Source organism: Rhincodon typus, chromosome 4 (assembly GCF_021869965.1).
Source record: "Rhincodon typus isolate 14 chromosome 4, sRhiTyp1.1, whole genome shotgun sequence".
Lineage (NCBI taxonomy): Eukaryota > Metazoa > Chordata > Chondrichthyes > Orectolobiformes > Rhincodontidae > Rhincodon > Rhincodon typus.
The window spans coordinates 19310050-19329644 of NC_063335.1; the positions used below are offsets into that span (position 1 = coordinate 19310050).

Sequence of the window (19595 nt, forward strand, 5' to 3'; positions counted from 1 at the left end):
ACATCTTGCATTGAAACAAATACAGTCCAAACCTCCAGTTCTGCTGAGCTGAGCAACCTCTCCCTGACTGCTCTTCATGTAAGCTATATTTTTATTAGTCTCAAGCTCTTCCACAGCCCCTATACTTAGTGACCTGCTGCTCCGGTTCCCACCTTGCTGCTGCACTAGATTAAACACTCCCGAGTGGCCCCATCAAACCTCTCTGCCAGCGTATTGGTGCCCTTCCAGTTTAGGTGCAACCCGTCCTTCTTGTACGGCCCCCACCTAAGCTGAAAGGCATCCCAATGATCCATGTATCTGAAGCCCTCTCTCCTACACCAGCTGTTTAGCCATGTGTTCAGTTGTACAATGTCTCTGTTCCTAGCCTCAGTAGCATGTGGCCTGGGAAGTAATCGTGAGACTGGTACCCTAGAGGTCCTGCTTTTTACTTTACTGCCTAACTCACTGATTTGTCATTGCAGGACCTTGTCACTCTTCCTACCTATGTCATCTGTGCCAAAATATACAAGCCTTTTGTTTGTTTACCCTCCTATTTCAGGATTCCCTATACCTGCCCAAAGGCATCCATGACCCTGGTATCAGGGAGGCAACATACCATCCTGGAGTGTCTCTCGCAGCCACAAGAGCACCTATCTCTGCCCCTGACTATCAAATCTCCAATTGCTATTGCTGTAATATGCTTTGTCCCTCCCCTGTGTACAGCACTGCCTGCTTTATGCTGCTGCTGCCACGAGGGCCAACCCTCTCAACAGTATCCAAAATGGAAAACTTGTTTTACAGTGGGACAGCTGCAGGGGACCCCTGCATTGACCGCCTGAACTGTCTAGCGGTCACCCATCTATCTTCCTTGACCATGTTTCTGTAATTTCTGTCTATGATGCTCTCTGCCATTTGTGCACTCATTAGTGTCTCCAACTGCCGTTCCATTGGTTCGGTGAGCAGCTGAAGCTGGGTACACTTCCTGCAGATGGCCGTCAGTATCCATGATTGACCACATCTTGCAGTTGAATCACAAAACCCACCAAATGACCTGACAAACCCCCTACTGGCTGTTGGTTAGAAAGTAAATTTTAATTAGCTACCTAAAAATGACAATTGTTACTTTCTAACAAATAGCGCCCCCCCCAACTTACTCACTCTCTGAACTACCTGTACTAACTAGAAGATGAACTAACTGTACTAGTCCTTTAGAAAGACTGAGACACACTTGCACTGTCCTGCAGTGAGATTCTGTCACCTGTAACACCAAGGCAATGAACGATTTAAAGATGGGTTTCAAGGGCAGTTATTAAGGAGGACAGGGAAGCACACATATATAGGGGTTTGGGAACAGTTTTGAAGCTATCTGATTGAACTGTTACAAAGATATATATTAAAAAGAAGACTGGATGTACAGCAGATTGCATTTACAGCATGAGAGAGTATTAAAGTACAGATATACCTGGAGGACAGCATAGAGCAGAGATCAGAAAGAGTGGGGAAAGTGACAAATGGGACTTTGCAGGGCAAGATTTTAGGACACTATTTTGGACAAATTGGATTTTGTGGAAGGTGTGAACTGCAGAATATTTATGGGAAAATTGAAGTAATTTAATCATTTAATCCTGTAAATCACAGAAGTGTGGTTAACCTCGGGGGTGAAGTTTTTAAAACAAAAGATCATGCTGGAAATCATAAACCAAAACACAAATTGCTGGAGAAAGCTCAGCAGGTCTGGCAGCGTCTGTGGAAAGAAATCAGTTAATATCGTTAAGGTAGATAAAATTATGCATGTGGAAATTGGCTGACTCAAAGTAGGGATGCTGGGTTGAACATGCATCAAAGTTAAAGGCAATTTCTACATGTAGATTACTCTTAGCACATATAAGTGGGTAATATCAATGGGCAGAGGATTTTCTCATACAAACTGAAGATGATTATGGTTTTATTTTCCATTGAGAAGTAGGCATTGTGCACTTTGTCATATAGTACTTCACTGTTGACTTTGACTACTTCAGCACTGTTGATGAGTAGAAATTTTACAGAAGTGATTAGATTGGAGGCTTATGAAAAAGTTGGGAGTAGAGCTGAGTCGTGACATTGCAATTGAGGCTCTTTGAAGAGGAAACATAGGATTTGATGCAACAGCAGGTCAGAGAATGAAAGGATTAAAATTAGTTTTATTTTGAGAGGAGGAGTGATGATATACGTATTGAAAAGGAAAGACCTCATGCCATTGGAAAGGAAACTACTGGTGTTGACTGCCATGGGGGCCAGTAGGAGTACTTGAATGGGCTAGAGAAAGAATCAGCGAACCTTACTGAACAAATGGGTTAGTGAATATGCAAGCATAAGAATTAAGAGCAGAACAGGCCATTTGGTCCCTTGAACATGCTCTACTATTCAGTAAGATGATGGCTGATCTGTTTGTTTTGAATTCCACGTTCTCATTTACCCCGATGATCTGTGATACTTGTGCCCAAAAAGAATCTCCACCTCAAAATTTTAAATACTCAACCTCCGCCGTCTTCTGAGGCAGAGTTCCAAAGTCTCATAAACCTCTATGGAGAAAAATACATTCTCTCCAACTTTATCCTAAAATTATCCTAATTTTTAAACGGTGCCCCTCTGCCCTGGACACACCCACAAGTAGAAACATCCTTTGCATATCCATCCTGTCGAGGATATTTGGGATCCTGTATAGCTCATCCTTTGCTCATCTGAATCCCAATGGAAACAGCCCAACTCTGTCCAACCTTTCCACATAAGGCAACCCATTCATTCCAGATATCAATCCAGTAAAACTCCTGTGATCTGTTTCCACTGCCTCCTTCCTTGAGAAAGGAGACAAGCCTGCACATGGTGGTCAGTATGTGCTTTGACTACTGCACTGTATACCTGAACTATAACATCCTTACTTTTATGTTCAATCCTTCAGTAACACAGAACATCCCATCAGATTCCTTAATGCCCTGTTTATGCCCACTCTTGCTCCGTGTCATTTACCAGTCATCATTCCATGCTAATATATTCTCCTAAATCCATGAGCCATTATTTTGCCCACTCACCTCGTGGCACAATATCAAGTGCCTTTTTGAAGATCCTGGTGCACTTCATCTACTGGTTCCTCTTTATCTACCTGACAAGCCACTTCCTCAAAAACAAATTAATGTAGTTGTCAAACAGGACTACGTTTGTCGTTTTAAAAAAAAACCAACACTTGTTCTAAAGATACTATACTTTTCAAAGTCCACTGTTAAGACTTTGTTAACAGTACATTCCAGCATTTTCAACACAAACTGGTGTCAGGCCACCTAACCTGTAGTTCACTCCTATTGTTCTTGAAAAGCATTCTAATGTTTACCAACTTACAATGTGTTAGGGCTGTTCACGATTCAAAGGAAGTTTGGAACATCACAGCTAGCACATTAGCATTCTCTGCAGCCAAGCCTTTTGGAACCCGTGGAGTGTATACCATCAGGTGCCAGGGAGTTGTCACGTTTTCTTTGTTTAAGCTTCTTCAATAATTTTTCTCACTAATTATCGAAGTGTCATCACTTTCTCTTTTTAGCCTGAAGATTACCCATTGTTTCTGGTTTGCAACTTGTGTCGTTTGCTTTGAAGATACGAACATTCAACAAACCCATCTTCCAGACTGCCCTTGTGAATTTGAATGCCCCAGTCTATTTTTTTTATATTGAAGACCCCCACAATTATTACGCTGGAACTTATAACAAAAGGCAATAGTTACTTGTTTAATGATTTGTCAACTACCATTAGTGGGTATATAAATCACTACAGTGTTTTCTGATATTTGTTATTCTTAATAACGAGCCATTCTGATTCTAGTTGATCATCTTTCTCATGAATGTCCTTATGTCATCTGTTTCTATCAGGGCTACCCCTCTTTGTATCACTTTTTCTGAAATAATTTGTACTCTGGAATAATCCAGTCTGAACCTTTTTCACATTGTAACTATGTCTCTGAAAGGGTAATTAAATCTAAATCTTCCTTTGTGCCAATAATTTCTATATCTTAGTATAAATATTTCATGCATTCAGATGAATGTACTATCTTTAGTATAGTCCCCTCTATTTACTTTATTCACCGATGGGTCGGTGCTGTTAACCTCTTGTCCATTCTTGTCTCACCTTGCTTGCCATTAGCCACTGCCCTGTTGTCTTGATCTTTCTTGTTGGATTTCTAGAGATACCATCAATGTCCCTTTACCCCAGGAAAAGAAAAGCAAGTTAAAGAAATTTGCAGTTTTGTAGGTGTCAAGCCAGATGGGAGTTTCGAGGATGGGAAGTTAATAATTGTCACGGAGCTAGGGAAGAGTAGAATCTTTGTCCCAAAGTACACCCACGTTCCAAAAGTGATTTCCAACTGACTGATTATTTTTGGGTCTTACGTGTAACATTTGTATCTCGTGGCTGGATTTCAAGGATGTTCATGAGCAAAATTTGCCAGCAACAAGCTGCAGTATTTACATGGCTGAACGTAATAACATTTGCAAATTATGGTCAGGATAAGTTAATCGATATCACACGTGCCTGAGAAGGTGAAGTTTACTCTTTTTAGATGGAACAGGAATAGGGAGGGAAGATAATTGAACTTAGAGTTGTAGTCATGACTAGAGTGCAGTCATAATGCAATCTATACCTTTAATGTCAAACACCTCCATCACATTTGTGTGATGCATTTCCACTGGATTGGAGTGCTTTTTTATATTTGAGTATCCATTCAGCAGCACACTTTAATCTGCCAAACGAGTAGATTTGCTGTAATTTTTTAAACCCAGGACAAGACAGTGAAAGCAAAACCAGTCCACATTATGCAAATTCCAGTATATTAAAGAGATGTGCAAATGTGATTATTTACTGTTTGTTATCAATCACATCTTTGCAAAGGCAGGCAAACTGGTTTGAGGTACAGATCAGCCATAATCTAATTGAAAAGTGGAATATGGGTCATATGTCTCTGTGTAATGAATTTTTTTTTGTTTTAGCTCCTTTATTATAAATTTCTTAAATGACTCTGAAGCTGCTGCAGACAATGCAGACAGTAGCACTGTGAACATAATTATTTCTGTTTCCCTTTTACATGTCCTGCTGCTTGCATGTTTTATCATTTGATTATTATTCAACATTGATCTACAGGATAAAGTGAATTTTCCTAATCACGTAGTATTTCGCACTAACAATGATCTGACTTCACTCTTAGGCTTTTGCTGTGCTTGGACTTAATCTGTTTTGGATTATGCATTGTGTACAGTCGAGATACGTTATTGTGGTTTTCTAAATGAAACTGTTTGAAAAGTTGGTGACAGTCTCAAAAGAAAATTAAATGCACTGGACTGTTTTCGTTTGGCCCTTCTAGCCTGCTCTGACATTCAGCAAGTTCATGGATGACCTGATCATGCTGTCCTTTTCACTGTCCTTGCAACCTCAGCCACCCAAAAACAATCCTGACACCATTATTTATCTAACTCAATCACGAATAAATGTGATGACCCAATCTTTCTGCGAGAAAAAATTCCAGGCTAATGACCACAGCAGCCTCCAAGCACTGAGGCTTATTATTATGTTGTAATTTTATCATATTATTTCTTAGTGCCTATCAGCTGAGACCAATTGACTCAGCAGAGACTGAAGAGTTCTGTTTTTGTTTTTAAAGCATCTGTCACTGAGAACCACGAGATGCTCATAAAGGACTCCGTTTCAGCTTCTGAAGTGGCGACTGGTCATTACGGTGCAGTGAAGAGCCTAGCATCAACCAATCTAATAACCACAGTGACACCAGAGAAGAAAGCAGAAGAGGAGAAAGCAGAAGAAGAGGAGAAAAAGGCAAAGATTGACATTACTCCATCAGTCACACCGGCCAAGCATGAAATAAAGGTAGTGTGCTTTGGGGCATGAAAAATATACTGATGAGAAAATAGGCAAATGACACATCTGAAAGCCAAGAGAGTTAGACTATTATTGGAAATTTTGATAATTAATATGAAGCTAATTAGATTAGCTTTGCTCCAACGTAAAAAGCATGCTAATGCTTTAGAAGTAGAAGTAACTGTTTGCATTGTTGCTATACACCGTTTCAAATGAGTTAACAGTCGAACAAAAACAATAAAATGAGGAATTTGATATAAGTATATAAACGATAAGCCATAATTTCTCATCTATTGATTTGTTAATGCAGTTTTTTTTTTAAAAAAGACATCCATTAATCTAATGTTGGAACCAAGGAAGAATTTGCATTTTTGAGAGTTTGATATTACTAGGCTATTTTTAATTCCACAAATAATTTGATAACAAAGGAAATGTGTGTTAAAAGGTCTGACATTAAAGCTCAAGTTTTGTTGCCATTTCTTGTAAATCCTTGAAGGAGTAAATTTCCAAAAATTTCCATCAAAATGTTTTGTTGAATCTAAGGGGCACTGCATCTATGTTGTTATTTGTAGTCATCAAACATGCGTACAAAACATTTGGCAGTCCTTAAATTTTGATCGTTCCTTGGGTACCAGATGAACATTTATACTGCTAAAACTTCCAGTTGGTTTCATGTGTCACTGCAACAGAAAGGGAAAGATTGATAAACCTCAGAATTTTACTTTTGATGTTTGCAGATTTGGCCAATAAATGGTGGAGCTGCTACTTCATTGTGTTTATTGATACAATAAGTGTATCAGAATATCATTTGTAGGTGTTTTCCCAATCAACCTGTTCAGAGATGTAATTACACATCTCTGGAGCTGGTGCGACTTGAACCCAGACCTCCTGGCTCAGAGAGGAAGGGATAGTAAACCGTGCCACAGGAGTACTGAACAATATCTATAATTTATTTCTTTGAGAGAGATTATCTTTACAGGTCAGAGATAGTAGGAACTGCAGATGCTGGAGAATCCGAGACAACAAGGTGCAGGGCTGGATGAACACAGCAGGCCAAGCAGCATCATAGGAGCAGAGAGGCTATGATGCTGCTTGGCCTGCTGTGTTCATCCAGCCCTGCACCTTGTTATCTTTACAGGTCCCAGACACACAACCTCGTTTAGTGCATCTAGGCAGTGAAGTCTAGTGTCTCAGTTTATCATTTCTCAAAAATGACACAGGAAACATCTGGAAATAGGTCACTTGTAACATATCTTCTGGAGAGCAATAAATGGCAAAAGAGGAAGAAAATAAACACTTTTTTTAGAATAAAACAATCACTTTGTAGTTGTCAGGTCTTCTGACCCATCCAAATGCTTGCTTATAAGGTAGACAGAGTAAACGGAAGTCTTTATTGTCAATCCTTGAGTAGAAGACCATGCAAGTTATTTAGGTCCTTTGAGTGTAGTTTACTTTCACCTTGCTTATCCCTACTCTTCTGTACTGCTTTTTTTAAAAACGTCTGGATAATACTGTTTGAAACATTAAGCATCAGCAAGCAGCTTTAGCCTTTCAGCACTCTTCATTCCTCACTCCTCCACTTCCTGTGTCTGTAAGATTCTCCATAGAATCGTAGAATCCCTATAGTGTGGAAGCAGGCCATTTGGCCCATCAAGTCCACACTAACCGCCCAGACCCCAGACCCAAGTCCCCAACCCCAACCCAAACCCCGTGATCTTGCATTTCCCATGGCTAATCCACCTGGTTGGCACATCCCTGGACACAATGGGCAATTTAGCATGGCCAATCCACCTAACCTGCACATCTTTGGACTGTGGGAGGAAACCCACGCAGACACTGGGAGAATGTGCAAACTCCACACAGACAGTCGCCCGAGGGTGGAATTGAACCTGGGTCCCTGGTGCTGTGAGGCAGCAATGCTAACTACTGAGCCATGGGGCCGCCCAAAAAGTGAGACAGCCAGTCTGAACCAAAACTAATTAAACAAAGCTCTGATCCCCATAATGTTTCAAAGTAAGTAGAATGCAGCAGAAAAATCAAGATTTATTGAGATAACCAGCTTTTATTAAATTAATATTAGAGTTGTAATTCAGATCCTCAAAATGGATTATTCTCTTGTACCTAGACATAAATAATCATGTGGGCAAACACATGGTAAAGTAGTGTTTGTGAGATTGAAAGATAATGGAATGTGCTGCATTTTCAGTCCACTTTTAAGAGTCCATGGGGGTGAAAGTCACCCTTGCAGGAGTGCAAAATGGTCGCTGATGCATCGGCAGTCTCTTACACCCCATCCCATTTTGTTTTCCATTCGCAAAATGTAATCAGAGTGGAAAATGGGCTCTGAGTGTTCTATCTGCCATTTTGTGCGTCTGCTGAAGACAGTTTGCATCCCCATGTGTCTCTTTGCATTGATTTGCAAACAAAACTGCAAATTTCTCTCTCAGGAATGAACTTAATTATAAATAAAATAGCAAGTTCAACTTCTTGAAGTTACTGTGTTTAATCCAAACCATATTTAAAATCCTTTTGCCCCTTCCTGCAGGGATTGAAAGCCGTCTTTCTTTGTTTCTTTGTTTCATCGTTCTCTTGGCCCAAATCCACATGTTTTTGGCATTAAAATTCCTCCTTAATCTCTTCACATTGAGATCTTATTTGATGTGGATTCTATACTTGATTTTCTTCTGCATTATAATACTTGCAGGAGTCAGGATCCATTCCCTATGACTGAAAATGACCTATAATATAGTATATTGTGAGAAAATATAGTTCACTTTAACTGCAAGAAAGTAGATTATTTGACTGTAGAGAAACTAGAGACTGCTGTACTACAGGGAGACCTGAGTGACCTTAAAGATGAAGTACAGAAGGTTAGCATTTGCATTCAGCAAGTAATTGGGAAAGGAAGTGGAATCATGGAGCCACACAGCATGTAAACAGATTCTTCAGTCCAACTCATCTGTGCCAACCAGACATCCCAATCTGACATAGTCCCATTTGCCAGCATTTGGTCCATATGCCTCTTAAACCCTTCCTATTCATGTACCTATCCACATGCCTTTTTAAATGTTTTAATTGTACCTGCCTCCCCCACTTCCTTTGGCAGTTCGGGCACCACCCTCTGTGAAAAAGTTAACTGTCAGGCCCTTTTTTAAATCTTTCTGCTCGCAATCTTAAACCTATCCCCTCTAGTTTTGGACCCCCTCAACCTAGGAACAAGAGCTTGGCTTTTCATCCTATCTATGCCCCTGATGATTTTATAAACCTCTACAAGGTCGCCCCTCAGCTTCCGACACTCCAGGGAAAATGGCCCCAGCCTATTTGACCTCTCCCTACAGCTCAAACCCTCCAGTCTTAGCAACGCCTTCGTAAATTTTTTCTGTATCCTTAGGTGACTAGAATTGTACACAGTATTCTAAAAGTGGCCTCACCAATGTCCTGTACAGCCATAATATGACAACCCCACTCCTATACTCAATGTTCTGACCCATGAAGACAAGCATGCCAAACGCTGCCTTCATCATCCTGTCTACTGCAACTCCACTTTGAAGGAACTATGCACCTATACCCCTAGGTCTCTTTGTTTGGTAACATTGTGTGTGTGCGTATGTGTGTTTGTGTTCACTGGAGTTTCGAAGAATGAAAAGTGGTAATATTAAAACACCAGGTTATCAAGGTAGATGCTGGAAGAATGTTTCCTTTTATGGAGGTATCTAGACCTGTGGATACAGTTTAAAGAAGAGGTTTTCCATTCAGACCGAGGTATGGATAACTATCTCTCGTGACAGTCATTAGTCTTTAGAATTCTCATCCACACAGCAGTGGAGTCTGGGTCATTTTGATGTAACCAAGGCTGAGATAGACAGATTTAGATTGGCAAGGGTATTATGGAGGACACAGCAAAGCAGTAAGGTTGAATCAGGCATGATCTTATTGAATAATGGAGCAGGTTCAATGGGCTAAATGAATCATAGAATCGTGGACAGCACGGTGACTCGGTCATTAGCGCTGCTTCTTCACAGCGCCAGGGACCCGGGTTCAATTCCACCCTCCGGTGACACTCTGTATGGAGTTTGCACGTTCTCCCTGTGTCTGTGTGGGTTTCCTCCGGGTGCTCCGGTTTCCTCCCACAGTCCAAAGATGTGCAGGTTAGGTGGATTGGCCATGCCAAATTGCCTGTAGTGTTCAGGGATGTGCAGATTAGATGGGTTATAGGGGGATGGGTCCGGGTGGGATGTTCTGAGGATTGGTGTGGACTTGTTGGGCCAAAGGGCCTGTTTCCACACTGTAGGGATTCTGTGAAAGGACCTGTCTGCCTATTTCTGATCTTGTCATCAATTGTCATTATTTTGACAGAGAGTGACAACTATGGTGGCAGCAAAGTAACTACTCATCCTATTAACTGAAATTAAAATATGCAGTTCTACAAGCAGTCTAGAACAAGCCATGTTCTGCTACTTACTTTGTAGATTCATTCGTAATCCACGTAATTGAAGCCCTAAACAGAATTGATGTATTATCTCCTATTGACTGAAGACATAAACTCAAATTATTTATAATTCCACAACTCTGGCAGTACTCAATTTCTAACTAACTAACTAATTTTCAGCAATCCATCTGCTGCTGTAGTATTACATATTGGTTCTGTGACTTTAGAAGGGAAAAAGAAACTTCTAATGTGTTTTTTGCCAGAACAACATTTTCCACGTGTTCGTATTTTGATTTCTTGCACCCAAGCAAGAATTTTGATAATTTTTGTGCTTCCCATATATTCCAAAAGCTGAAATATTCATAAAATGAAATAAATAGATTTTGGAAGATAATTTTTATGCACTCCCCGCACCCCCCCCAACCCAAAACAAACTTTGTGGGACGATGAATTGTGTCACCCTCAGCATCGTCCCTGTGGAACACTGCAACCACCTGCTTGGAAGGTTCCAATAGAAGCTTGGGACAAATCATGCTCTGAATAAGTTCCACTAATCTCTGTTAAGATAGGGGCTGGTTCTCCTGTCTTTGCCTTGTGGTTTGCCAAGTCTGGGAACTTAACTTATCACCAAATTGGGAATGCAAAAATGCTGCAACTTGGCTCTTTAAGCACTACTGTTTTGTTCTGAAGACTTGCTAACGGATCTATTAATAAATGGTGTAACACAGTGCTACATCTGCTAAATAGAAATTCCTTGAACGGTTAGGAAAAGCTTAAATATATCAGTGGGATTATTGCATTTAATTGAGTTCAGAAATTGATTCTCCATAAGCCAAATCAAAAATGGCACTATCTTTTTTGTTTAATTGGATTTTTGATTTGTTTTGATGGTGTGATGTTGTTTACAGATGTTTGAGTTGGAATTTCTTTAGACATGATGATTTTCATAATAGCACTGAGGAAACAGCATTTTAAGTACTTAGGGCCATCCCAAATTGTAGAGAAAGCAGTAATCTGCTGACTGAAACAGTTAGTTTTTGCGATGATGATGCTTCCAAATTGGTGTTAAGCTTTTTGAAAAAAAAACAAGATGCTGGTTATATGCCCAAATCAGCTCAGGACTGTACATGACATAGAGGGGGCCATGGAGGTGATGGTGTTCTAAGCTGCCTTTGCTGGTCACTATTCCACTTGGCATTGAAAATGTTTAACATGTTCATGTTAAGTGCATTTGACTGCTATTTTACCACTGTTAAGCCTGAATTTTAAATTCCAGGCCACTTTTGAGGTTGATAGGTGACTGAGCGAATTCAGAAATTGTTACAGAATCTAGGAAATCATAACCCTTAAGCCTCGTTTCAATTCGACTAGCTAATGTCCCTCCAATATGGGTAAAACGAAATTGTGAAACTATCTCATTCTGATGCTGAGGAGATAGTAGGAACTGCAGATGCTGGAGAATCTGATATAACAAGGTGTAGAGCTGGATGAACGCAGCAGGCCAAGCAGCATCAGAGGTGCAGGAAGGCTTACAGGACTCTCAAGAGGCCCTGTAAGCCTTCCTGCACCTCTGATGCTGCTTGGCCTGCTGTGTTCATCCAGCTCTACACCTCGTTATCGCATTCTGATGCTGTTCAACAACAAATAAGATTGGTTGCCAGGACCATCTTGCAGGCCTCATCAGTTACTGTTGGAAAAGTTACTGGGGCAGTTTTAACTGCATACAAATCCATTAATGTAAATGGGTTAATGCCTTTCTTAAAGTAATGGACAGAATGATTTTATGTGAATGTTTTAAACCACAATTATTAACCGTATCATTTCATCGGACAGAAAGTAAAATCTTTTCTTTATAAACTTAAAACATATAATAAATAATTAAAGTTCATGAAGTAAACAAACTGATGTGAAACATGATGACAGTAGCATTTAGCACCTCAAAAAATTGACTTTTTCTAACAACATTTGTGTTGGTAAAATTGAACTGTGCAGAAATAAGAAAAGGTTTACTCTTAGATTCTTCAAATTTTCAGAGTTTCTATTAACTTGTGGTTCTGAATCAGAAGGCACCTCAAATTTGACAAAGATGTGTTAGAATGCTTCCGTGTTCTGCATCCCATATTTCCAAATCATGTTTGCCAATTATCATTTTATTTTAAATTCCCCTACCGTATCCTGCAAACCCTTTTTGAACTCCCAGTGCTCTGCTGTTTTCATCTGTGATTCCCAGTAGGGCTTCATGCATAAATTGGATGTGCATTGAATTGTTTGGGTGCAAGAAAGGTACTTGGTTTGAGCAGCATTAGAACAGTTCCATCACTATTTGTCATGTAACTAGAAAAGGGGGGGGGAAAAAGAATCAACAAGATGAAATGCAAAGATAAATTTGAAAATCAAATGGCTCTGTATAAGCCAGAGGCAATTAAGCAAGATGAGATTTAATTATAAGTTAGAGGTAAACATTTGAAATGAAGAATTGCACAGGAGGAAATGGTAAATCACCAAAGAGAGAGATTCAGTAACAAAGTGATTAGATGGTGGTAAATATAAAACAAATTTCATATAACATCCAATGCCATAAAAATTGCTGTTGAAAAATATTTAAGCAAATTACATCAATTCAAATTACCTTACCAAAGTGTGTGTGGGGCATCTTGCAATTTAGCATTTCTGAGTCTCAAAAATGCTAAATATTTCTGGTTAGCAGAAGCTCTGAAGTTTTAGAAGACCAAATACAATGGGAATGCATTAACTAATAATTATCTTTTTTTGTCTTTTCTTTGTTCCTGCTCATTTCTGTCGCTCCTGGATCTTCTGCAATTTCCTTTTCACACCAACCCCCTCATAGACCTCATTCTTTGGCACAGATTCATTTTGCTCTTCCTCTCGCTCTCTGCCTTTGCACTGTGACTCTCCTGTGTCATCAACAAGCGTTCATAGGAGATGTACAGAGAATGTTTCAAAATCAGCTGGTCGCATTAAGACCAAAGACCCCAGAAGTGCTTCTAATCCACTATTAGCCTTTGATTCTTCAAAGTATGTTGATAAGAAAGCAATGGAATTTAAAAAGGACCAAGATCTAGGGCCTAGATCTAGGAAAGGAGGAACTTTGTTTTCGTTCTCCTTGCATCTCCCAGCATCATTCTCTTTGCTAGATGATGATGGCTACCTTACCTTTCCAAGCTTCTCTGATGCCAGTTTCTTACCTCAAAGTTTCCAACGTTATCTGCCCATTCAATCACCATCACTTGTCCCCTGTTTTCTTTTCATTTTCTTCTTTCTGCTCTCCGCCTCCTTCTCTGTACCTTACGCTCTCACTCTCTCCTTCCCCCTTGCTATAAGTCTGTGCTACCTGGAACCCAGGGCAGCCTCCTTGAGCGCTTCAGTTGACAATGACCTGAGTGACAGTTCAGAGGAAGAGGTGTGTACCTCGGCCTAGAACACAGCTCTTTGTGTTCAGTGCTTGGGTGTCCTGCGCAATGTTCAATGCTGCAGCAGTAATCTTACTTTCAGAAACTCATTGCTGTCTTTTCTTGTTGTTAAAGCTATGTTTCAAAGAGACATAGCTGTAACGTGACACATCAGATTAGACAAAAAGTTTTTGTATTCGCAGATGGAAAGAAGTCTCTGGAAAAACAGGTCTATTCTTCAACAGCTAAGAAGATTGTTCACCTAGTCATAGTGGAAAAATATGAAGTAATTGGCGTCTGGTACATAGTTCTTGCTCTTATAAAGATGTAAATTCTTAAATTGAATGAGGTCATTCAAGTGGGCCATGCTGGCATTTCCCTATGGGTTGTTTGGAGCCAGTTTGATAGGTCAATCAGTTTAGTTTCTCTGGTGTGAGACAGCCACAATCTCATTAGTATTACAGTAGTCTATTTGTTCTTCAGTGAACCTTATTCTGCTCAGTGAATGGCTCAATATGTGTAGAAATACCAAACATCAAATGCCTGATTAGTCACCTTTTAAAGACCAAAATGCTTCATTTTGTGTTTGATAATAGTTTCCTTAAAATTATGGTTGTTATCTCAATGACATGCTTGATGTTGTTTTGAAATACCCCTGTTGTTGCTTATAAACTCCTATTTAATATTGAATTTGAAGATACTGTGGTCCCCAGGGAAAACAGTGTCCAGGAACTGTCAGCATGCAATTCTCTATATGTGACCTTATTCAGTTATATTTTTTCTTGACTTATTGTAGTACAGAAAGGTTAAATGAAACAAGTTTTTTTTTATTAAAAGCTAAACCCTGCTTTGGAAGTGGACAAATGAAAGACAGAAAATATGGCATAATTTTGCAGGCACTAAAACAGATTGAGGAGTGTAGATTAGGTTAACTTTGATGTAAGTTTCAGAATGAAAACTTGGTGTCTAATCTCAAATCATCCTCCAGAGTAGGCGTTCTCAACCTTTTCTTTTGCTTTTGAGCCTTTTTTCCTTCTATTATGAAATTCAACAGACCTTCTGTAGTACAAAAGAACTGTCATTGACAGACTCCTGTTATCAGGCCATTTCAGCTGCAAATCTATAAAAACCCATGGCAGAAAATCAGATGCTTCACTACGGGCTCACTTCACAACACTGGGGGGAAGAAATATCAACATTTATTTCTAACCATATCCAACATGAGTGGTGTCCGTGGATTTGGACCCAGGAGGGGACAGAATGGCCCGGTGTCGTTATTGCTCGACTATTAATCCAGAAACCTGGGTAATGTTCTAGGGACCCAGGTTCAAATCCTACAATGACAGACAGTGGAATTTGCATTCAATATGTGAAACTGTTGTCAATTATTGGGGAAAAAACCATTTGGTTCACTCGTGCCCTTGAGGGAGGCTGCCATCCTTACCTGGTCTGGCATCCACATGAGTCCAGAACCACAGCAATGTGGTTGGCTCTTAACTGCCATCTGGTCAATTAGAGATGTCCGAGCCAGCACTGCCCACATTATGTGAATGAAACTTTGTAAAAAAGCTTTCAGTTGTCGTGGGACAATTTGATCACCTTCTCTGGAAGCAGCTGCCATGGGGAGATGACAGTATTATTGCTGGACTGCTAATTCAGAGACCCACCTAATGACCTGGGTTTGAATCCTCTCATGGCAGATCGTGGAATTAAAAGTCTGTTGATGACCAAGAATCCATTGTTGCTTGTTGTAAAAACTCATCTGCTTCACTAATGTCCTTTAGGGAAGGAAACTACCATCCTCACTCGGCCTGGCCTACATGTGACTCCAGGCCTACATGTGACTCCAGACCCACAGCAATGTGATCAACTCTCAACTGCTCTCTGGGCAATTAGGGATGGGCAATAAATGTTACCCTACCAGTGATGTCCTCGTCCCATGATTGAATAAATTTTTAAAAAGCCCCAGGTGGAACAGAAGCTGGAGTCACCTGAGCAATCAGTTGCACTGAGCTTTCAACTCCAGAATCACCTGAACAGATCAAATCTCAGTGACCCTGTTGTTTTACTCCACAGTTTTTAAAGTGGCAGGCAGGAGAGCATGCACCTGTTGGGAAAAGGACTACCTGCCAATTGCTGTCAATGTACAGGGGGGAAGTGAGTGAAGCAGCGATGTCTCCTGTCCTCCTCCACCCTCCTGCATCATTGGTGCCAGCAGTAGCACCTCAATCGAATCTGGCACGGAGAGGATTGAATCGAACTCTTCGAGGTGGCCTTTTTTTTTTTTTAAAAAATAGCTTCTTTCACAGTCTCTTCATAATGAATCAAGGGCTGTTGGCATTGGTAGTATTTTTTAAATTTGTTGTTATTTACCCAATCCACAGAGTGGTATTTTCAAAAGAAGGTTTTATTCTTGTAATACCTGATTTGGCAAAGCCTTTACATCCTTCTCACAAACCACTGGTTGAGAACCTCTCCTCTGGAGCACCCTGAATTGGCTGGTAGTGAAGTGTATATACATCGATGTGCATGTTTGTATTATTCTTGGAAATATATGAAAAGTTTAAACTAGTGGTCATTGTCTGGTCCAGACTGCATGTAAGGATCGTTCAATGAATGAGGGTCTGTTTGCATCATGACCTATCTGTCTGTACAATAAGGAAGGCACAAACCAGAATTGTATTTGATTCAAAGCCCCTATTTGACTATATTATATACTCTTGAGCAGAAATTGATTTTTGTTCTTAATTTACTAGGGAATTTAGTGTTACAGAATTTTTCAGCTATCTCGGTACATGAATAGGAAAGGTTGAGACGGTTATGGGCCAAACGCAGGCAAATGACTCTGTTGTAGTTCATTGAAGAAAGGATGATAATTTTGTTTTGGGATTTGAAATCTGAAGATTTATTAAGAAAAATATTTAAGACCAGTCTCCTTAATTTCTCACAAAAGATGGCAAATGGAAAAGCTTCACTATGCTGGTGAATCATCTTAAAGCATAAATTTGTGATGTTGTTAGTAAAGTCAGAACAGTAGCCCTTTAACAGACTTTAAATATTTCTTTGACTTCCTTTCTCCTTCCAGTGAAACACTAGTATCTTGCTGTAACTTGGCCACAATTCTAATTTGTCAGTGTTTCTTAAGTATTAATAATTAAATGGTCTTTGAAGAAAATATTTGTCTCTGTTATCACTATGAAAGTTACATTCCTGCAGTAAATGATTTAGAAAACTAAGGGGAAAATAAAGCATTGAATTTGAGAGTGTAAATTGCAGTACTCCTATTTTTTTAATGAAGCATTGCATGATGTTGTATGATAGGATAAGATGAAAATGCACAATTTCTTAAAATAAAACATAGCACTTAAATTAATTCGGTGACAGCACCACATGGATCTATACCCATCAAACAAACTTTCTGAATAATTGATAATGAGTTCTTATTTTAGTCTTCATAGAGACTTAGCCAAAAGTCCTAAAAATATGATCTGCTGGTGTAAATTGAGCTGTTAGGATCTCTGGACAGTTTGACTATTATTCTGTTCATATAAATGCTGCAAGCAGACCTGTATATGATTATGCTTAAAGAAAGCAATGGTACACACGAGGGCCTGAAAGTTAGGCTGCTGTCACATGGATTGAAAAGAGTTCCTGAAATAAAGTTTTTTGCTTCTGGTGTAAATGAGTTGCATTTTTTTCAAATTAACATAGTTAGTTACAAAATTGTCACTATGTTTGATTTAAACCAGACCAGATCAATTTTGTATCTCAAAGTCACATGAACTCTGAAGAAGATAAATGGGCATTTGTGACCTCATTGATTCCCCATGCAGTGCGGACAAAAGCATCCCATTTTGCTGAGCTATAATCTGTGCTCCAAAGCCACCTTACATGTATCCAATATAATTTCAGCTAGGTGATGTTCATGCACCACTGGATACCTTAAGGAGACATTCAGCCCCTCCTGAACACATACAAAGTTCCAAAGGTTCCTTAGTTCCATTTTAAGATCCCCCATCATGAATAGTTCAAGGTGAGTGGAACATGTTCTGACTATGTTCCTCTGAAGTTTGTGTGTTCTTGCTGTGGCTTAACCAGCAGTCCTTAAAAGTGAGTGCTGAAAGCCAGTAGTAAACAACTCTTTTTTTTAATTTGTCATATTAGCTAGAGTGGCACCACAGCACTTCTGAAAGCTATTTCTGACCTTCCAGAATAGAAACCTATTCTGTTCCTCTTCCCCACTTTTTGAAACCAATTGAGGGACATTGCCATATCACAACACCCAAAATCAGCGAACTTCCTTTGAATGCCCAAGGAGTGTCCATAGCTTGTTGGCCCCTAATGTATGTCTGAGCATGCCACTTATTTTGGATTTAATCCAATTTCTAGCTCTTAATCCTGCTGTGCTGTACAATGTTAGGAGTATAACCATTTAAGCTTCAATTTTATTAAAACCATATAATTGTACGATTAAAACTGAAGGATCCTTGGTACATTGCTTTATATACGTACTGTTCTTCTCTCTGAATGCTACGCATTTGATTGTAGCACAGATATGGCCAAGTTGCCTTTAATCATTAGATTGAGATACATCATTGATAATTCAGTTCTGTGTGCTTTGCGCAGCCGTCAACAGAAGTAACTTCAATGTAATCAACCTCTGGCTTACTGTAGAAAAGGGATCCTTATTCCGTGCAGCTTATCTCAGAATTGGAATGGCTTTAAATTAGTTTTTCGAGATCCAGTGTTTCTAAATTTATTTGTGTAAGTTATTTGTTTACTGATGCTGTATAGTTTGACCCAAAAACAGTCACACTTACAGTAAATTAAAATGGGACTGAAATATCATTTCTATGAGGCCTTTAAACAATGTGATTTGCTTTTATTGAAAAGCATTCAATCTTGTAACTTGCTATTGCACTTCTCATTTTGCCTTAAACCATTCTCTGAGCTTGTTCCACTTAATTTGTTTCATGCTTATAATGAGCCTTTTTTTGTCACTGAAGCTGATATGCAATAAGAGATGTGAGTAAGTCACCTTGCAATTAAGCGTCACTGTTTTGACAAGGCTGATGTATTTTTATTCCTGCTTTCCTACTGGACATCTTGGAATTTTGCTGACAAAATAGACTGACAGTGAGCAGACTGACGCTACGGCTCCTGCTGATGGGGAAACCACCGCAGAGGTTTGTACATTCCACCAGCCTGCATTTCCCATGGAAATGATCCTGATAATCTCGCTTGTTTGTCTGAGAGTTTTAACTGGTGCAGCTGTAAATTTGACATTAATGTAGCCACAAGATGGTGTACAGATTCATGTGAAGAAGTACCAAGTACAATGTAACAAAGCACTTATTCTATGATAAAATGGGAATTGGCAAACTAGGTCAGGGCAGAGTGGTTCAACAAGTCAGTGCACTGCATGAAAATTTGATCAGGAAGTCACAATTTATAGTGACATTAAAACCGTCTGTGTTTGTTTTTATTTCTTCGTTCATATGATGTGCCTTTTAACTGTAGTGTGATTTTTTTTATTTTTACTGGAAAGTGGGCCAATTTAGCTTAGTTAGCTGGATGGCTGCTTTGCCTTGCAGAGTCATGACCAGAGTGTGGGTTCAGTTCCCATATTGGTTGAGGTTACCATGAAGGATTCTTCTTCTCAGTCTCTCCCTATGCCTCATCAGTCATTCCCCCTGCTCGCGCTCTCTCTCTCTCGCGCTCTCTCTCTCTCGCGTTCTCTCTCTCTCGTTCTCTCTCTCTCGTTCTCTCTCTCTCGTTCTCTCTCGTTCTCTCTCTCTCTCTCGTTCTCTCTCTCTCTCTCGTTCTCGTTCTCTCTCTCGTTCTCTCTCTCTCTCGTTCTCTCTCTCTCGTTCTCTCTCTCTCGTTCT

At 39.7% G+C, this 19595-nt stretch overlaps 1 protein-coding gene across 1 annotated transcript in view; it reads left to right on the forward strand.

The window, feature by feature from the left end:
* Positions 1–19595, forward strand: part of LOC109927897 (band 4.1-like protein 3) — a 162317-nt gene that overhangs the window by 106665 nt on the left and 36057 nt on the right. Inside the window, exons 12-14 of the mRNA XM_048595801.1 lie at positions 5657–5877; positions 13146–13718; positions 18837–18893. Of these exons, the coding sequence (XP_048451758.1) occupies positions 5657–5877; positions 13146–13718; positions 18837–18893 (851 nt within the window). The remainder of the gene's footprint in view (positions 1–5656; positions 5878–13145; positions 13719–18836; positions 18894–19595) is intronic.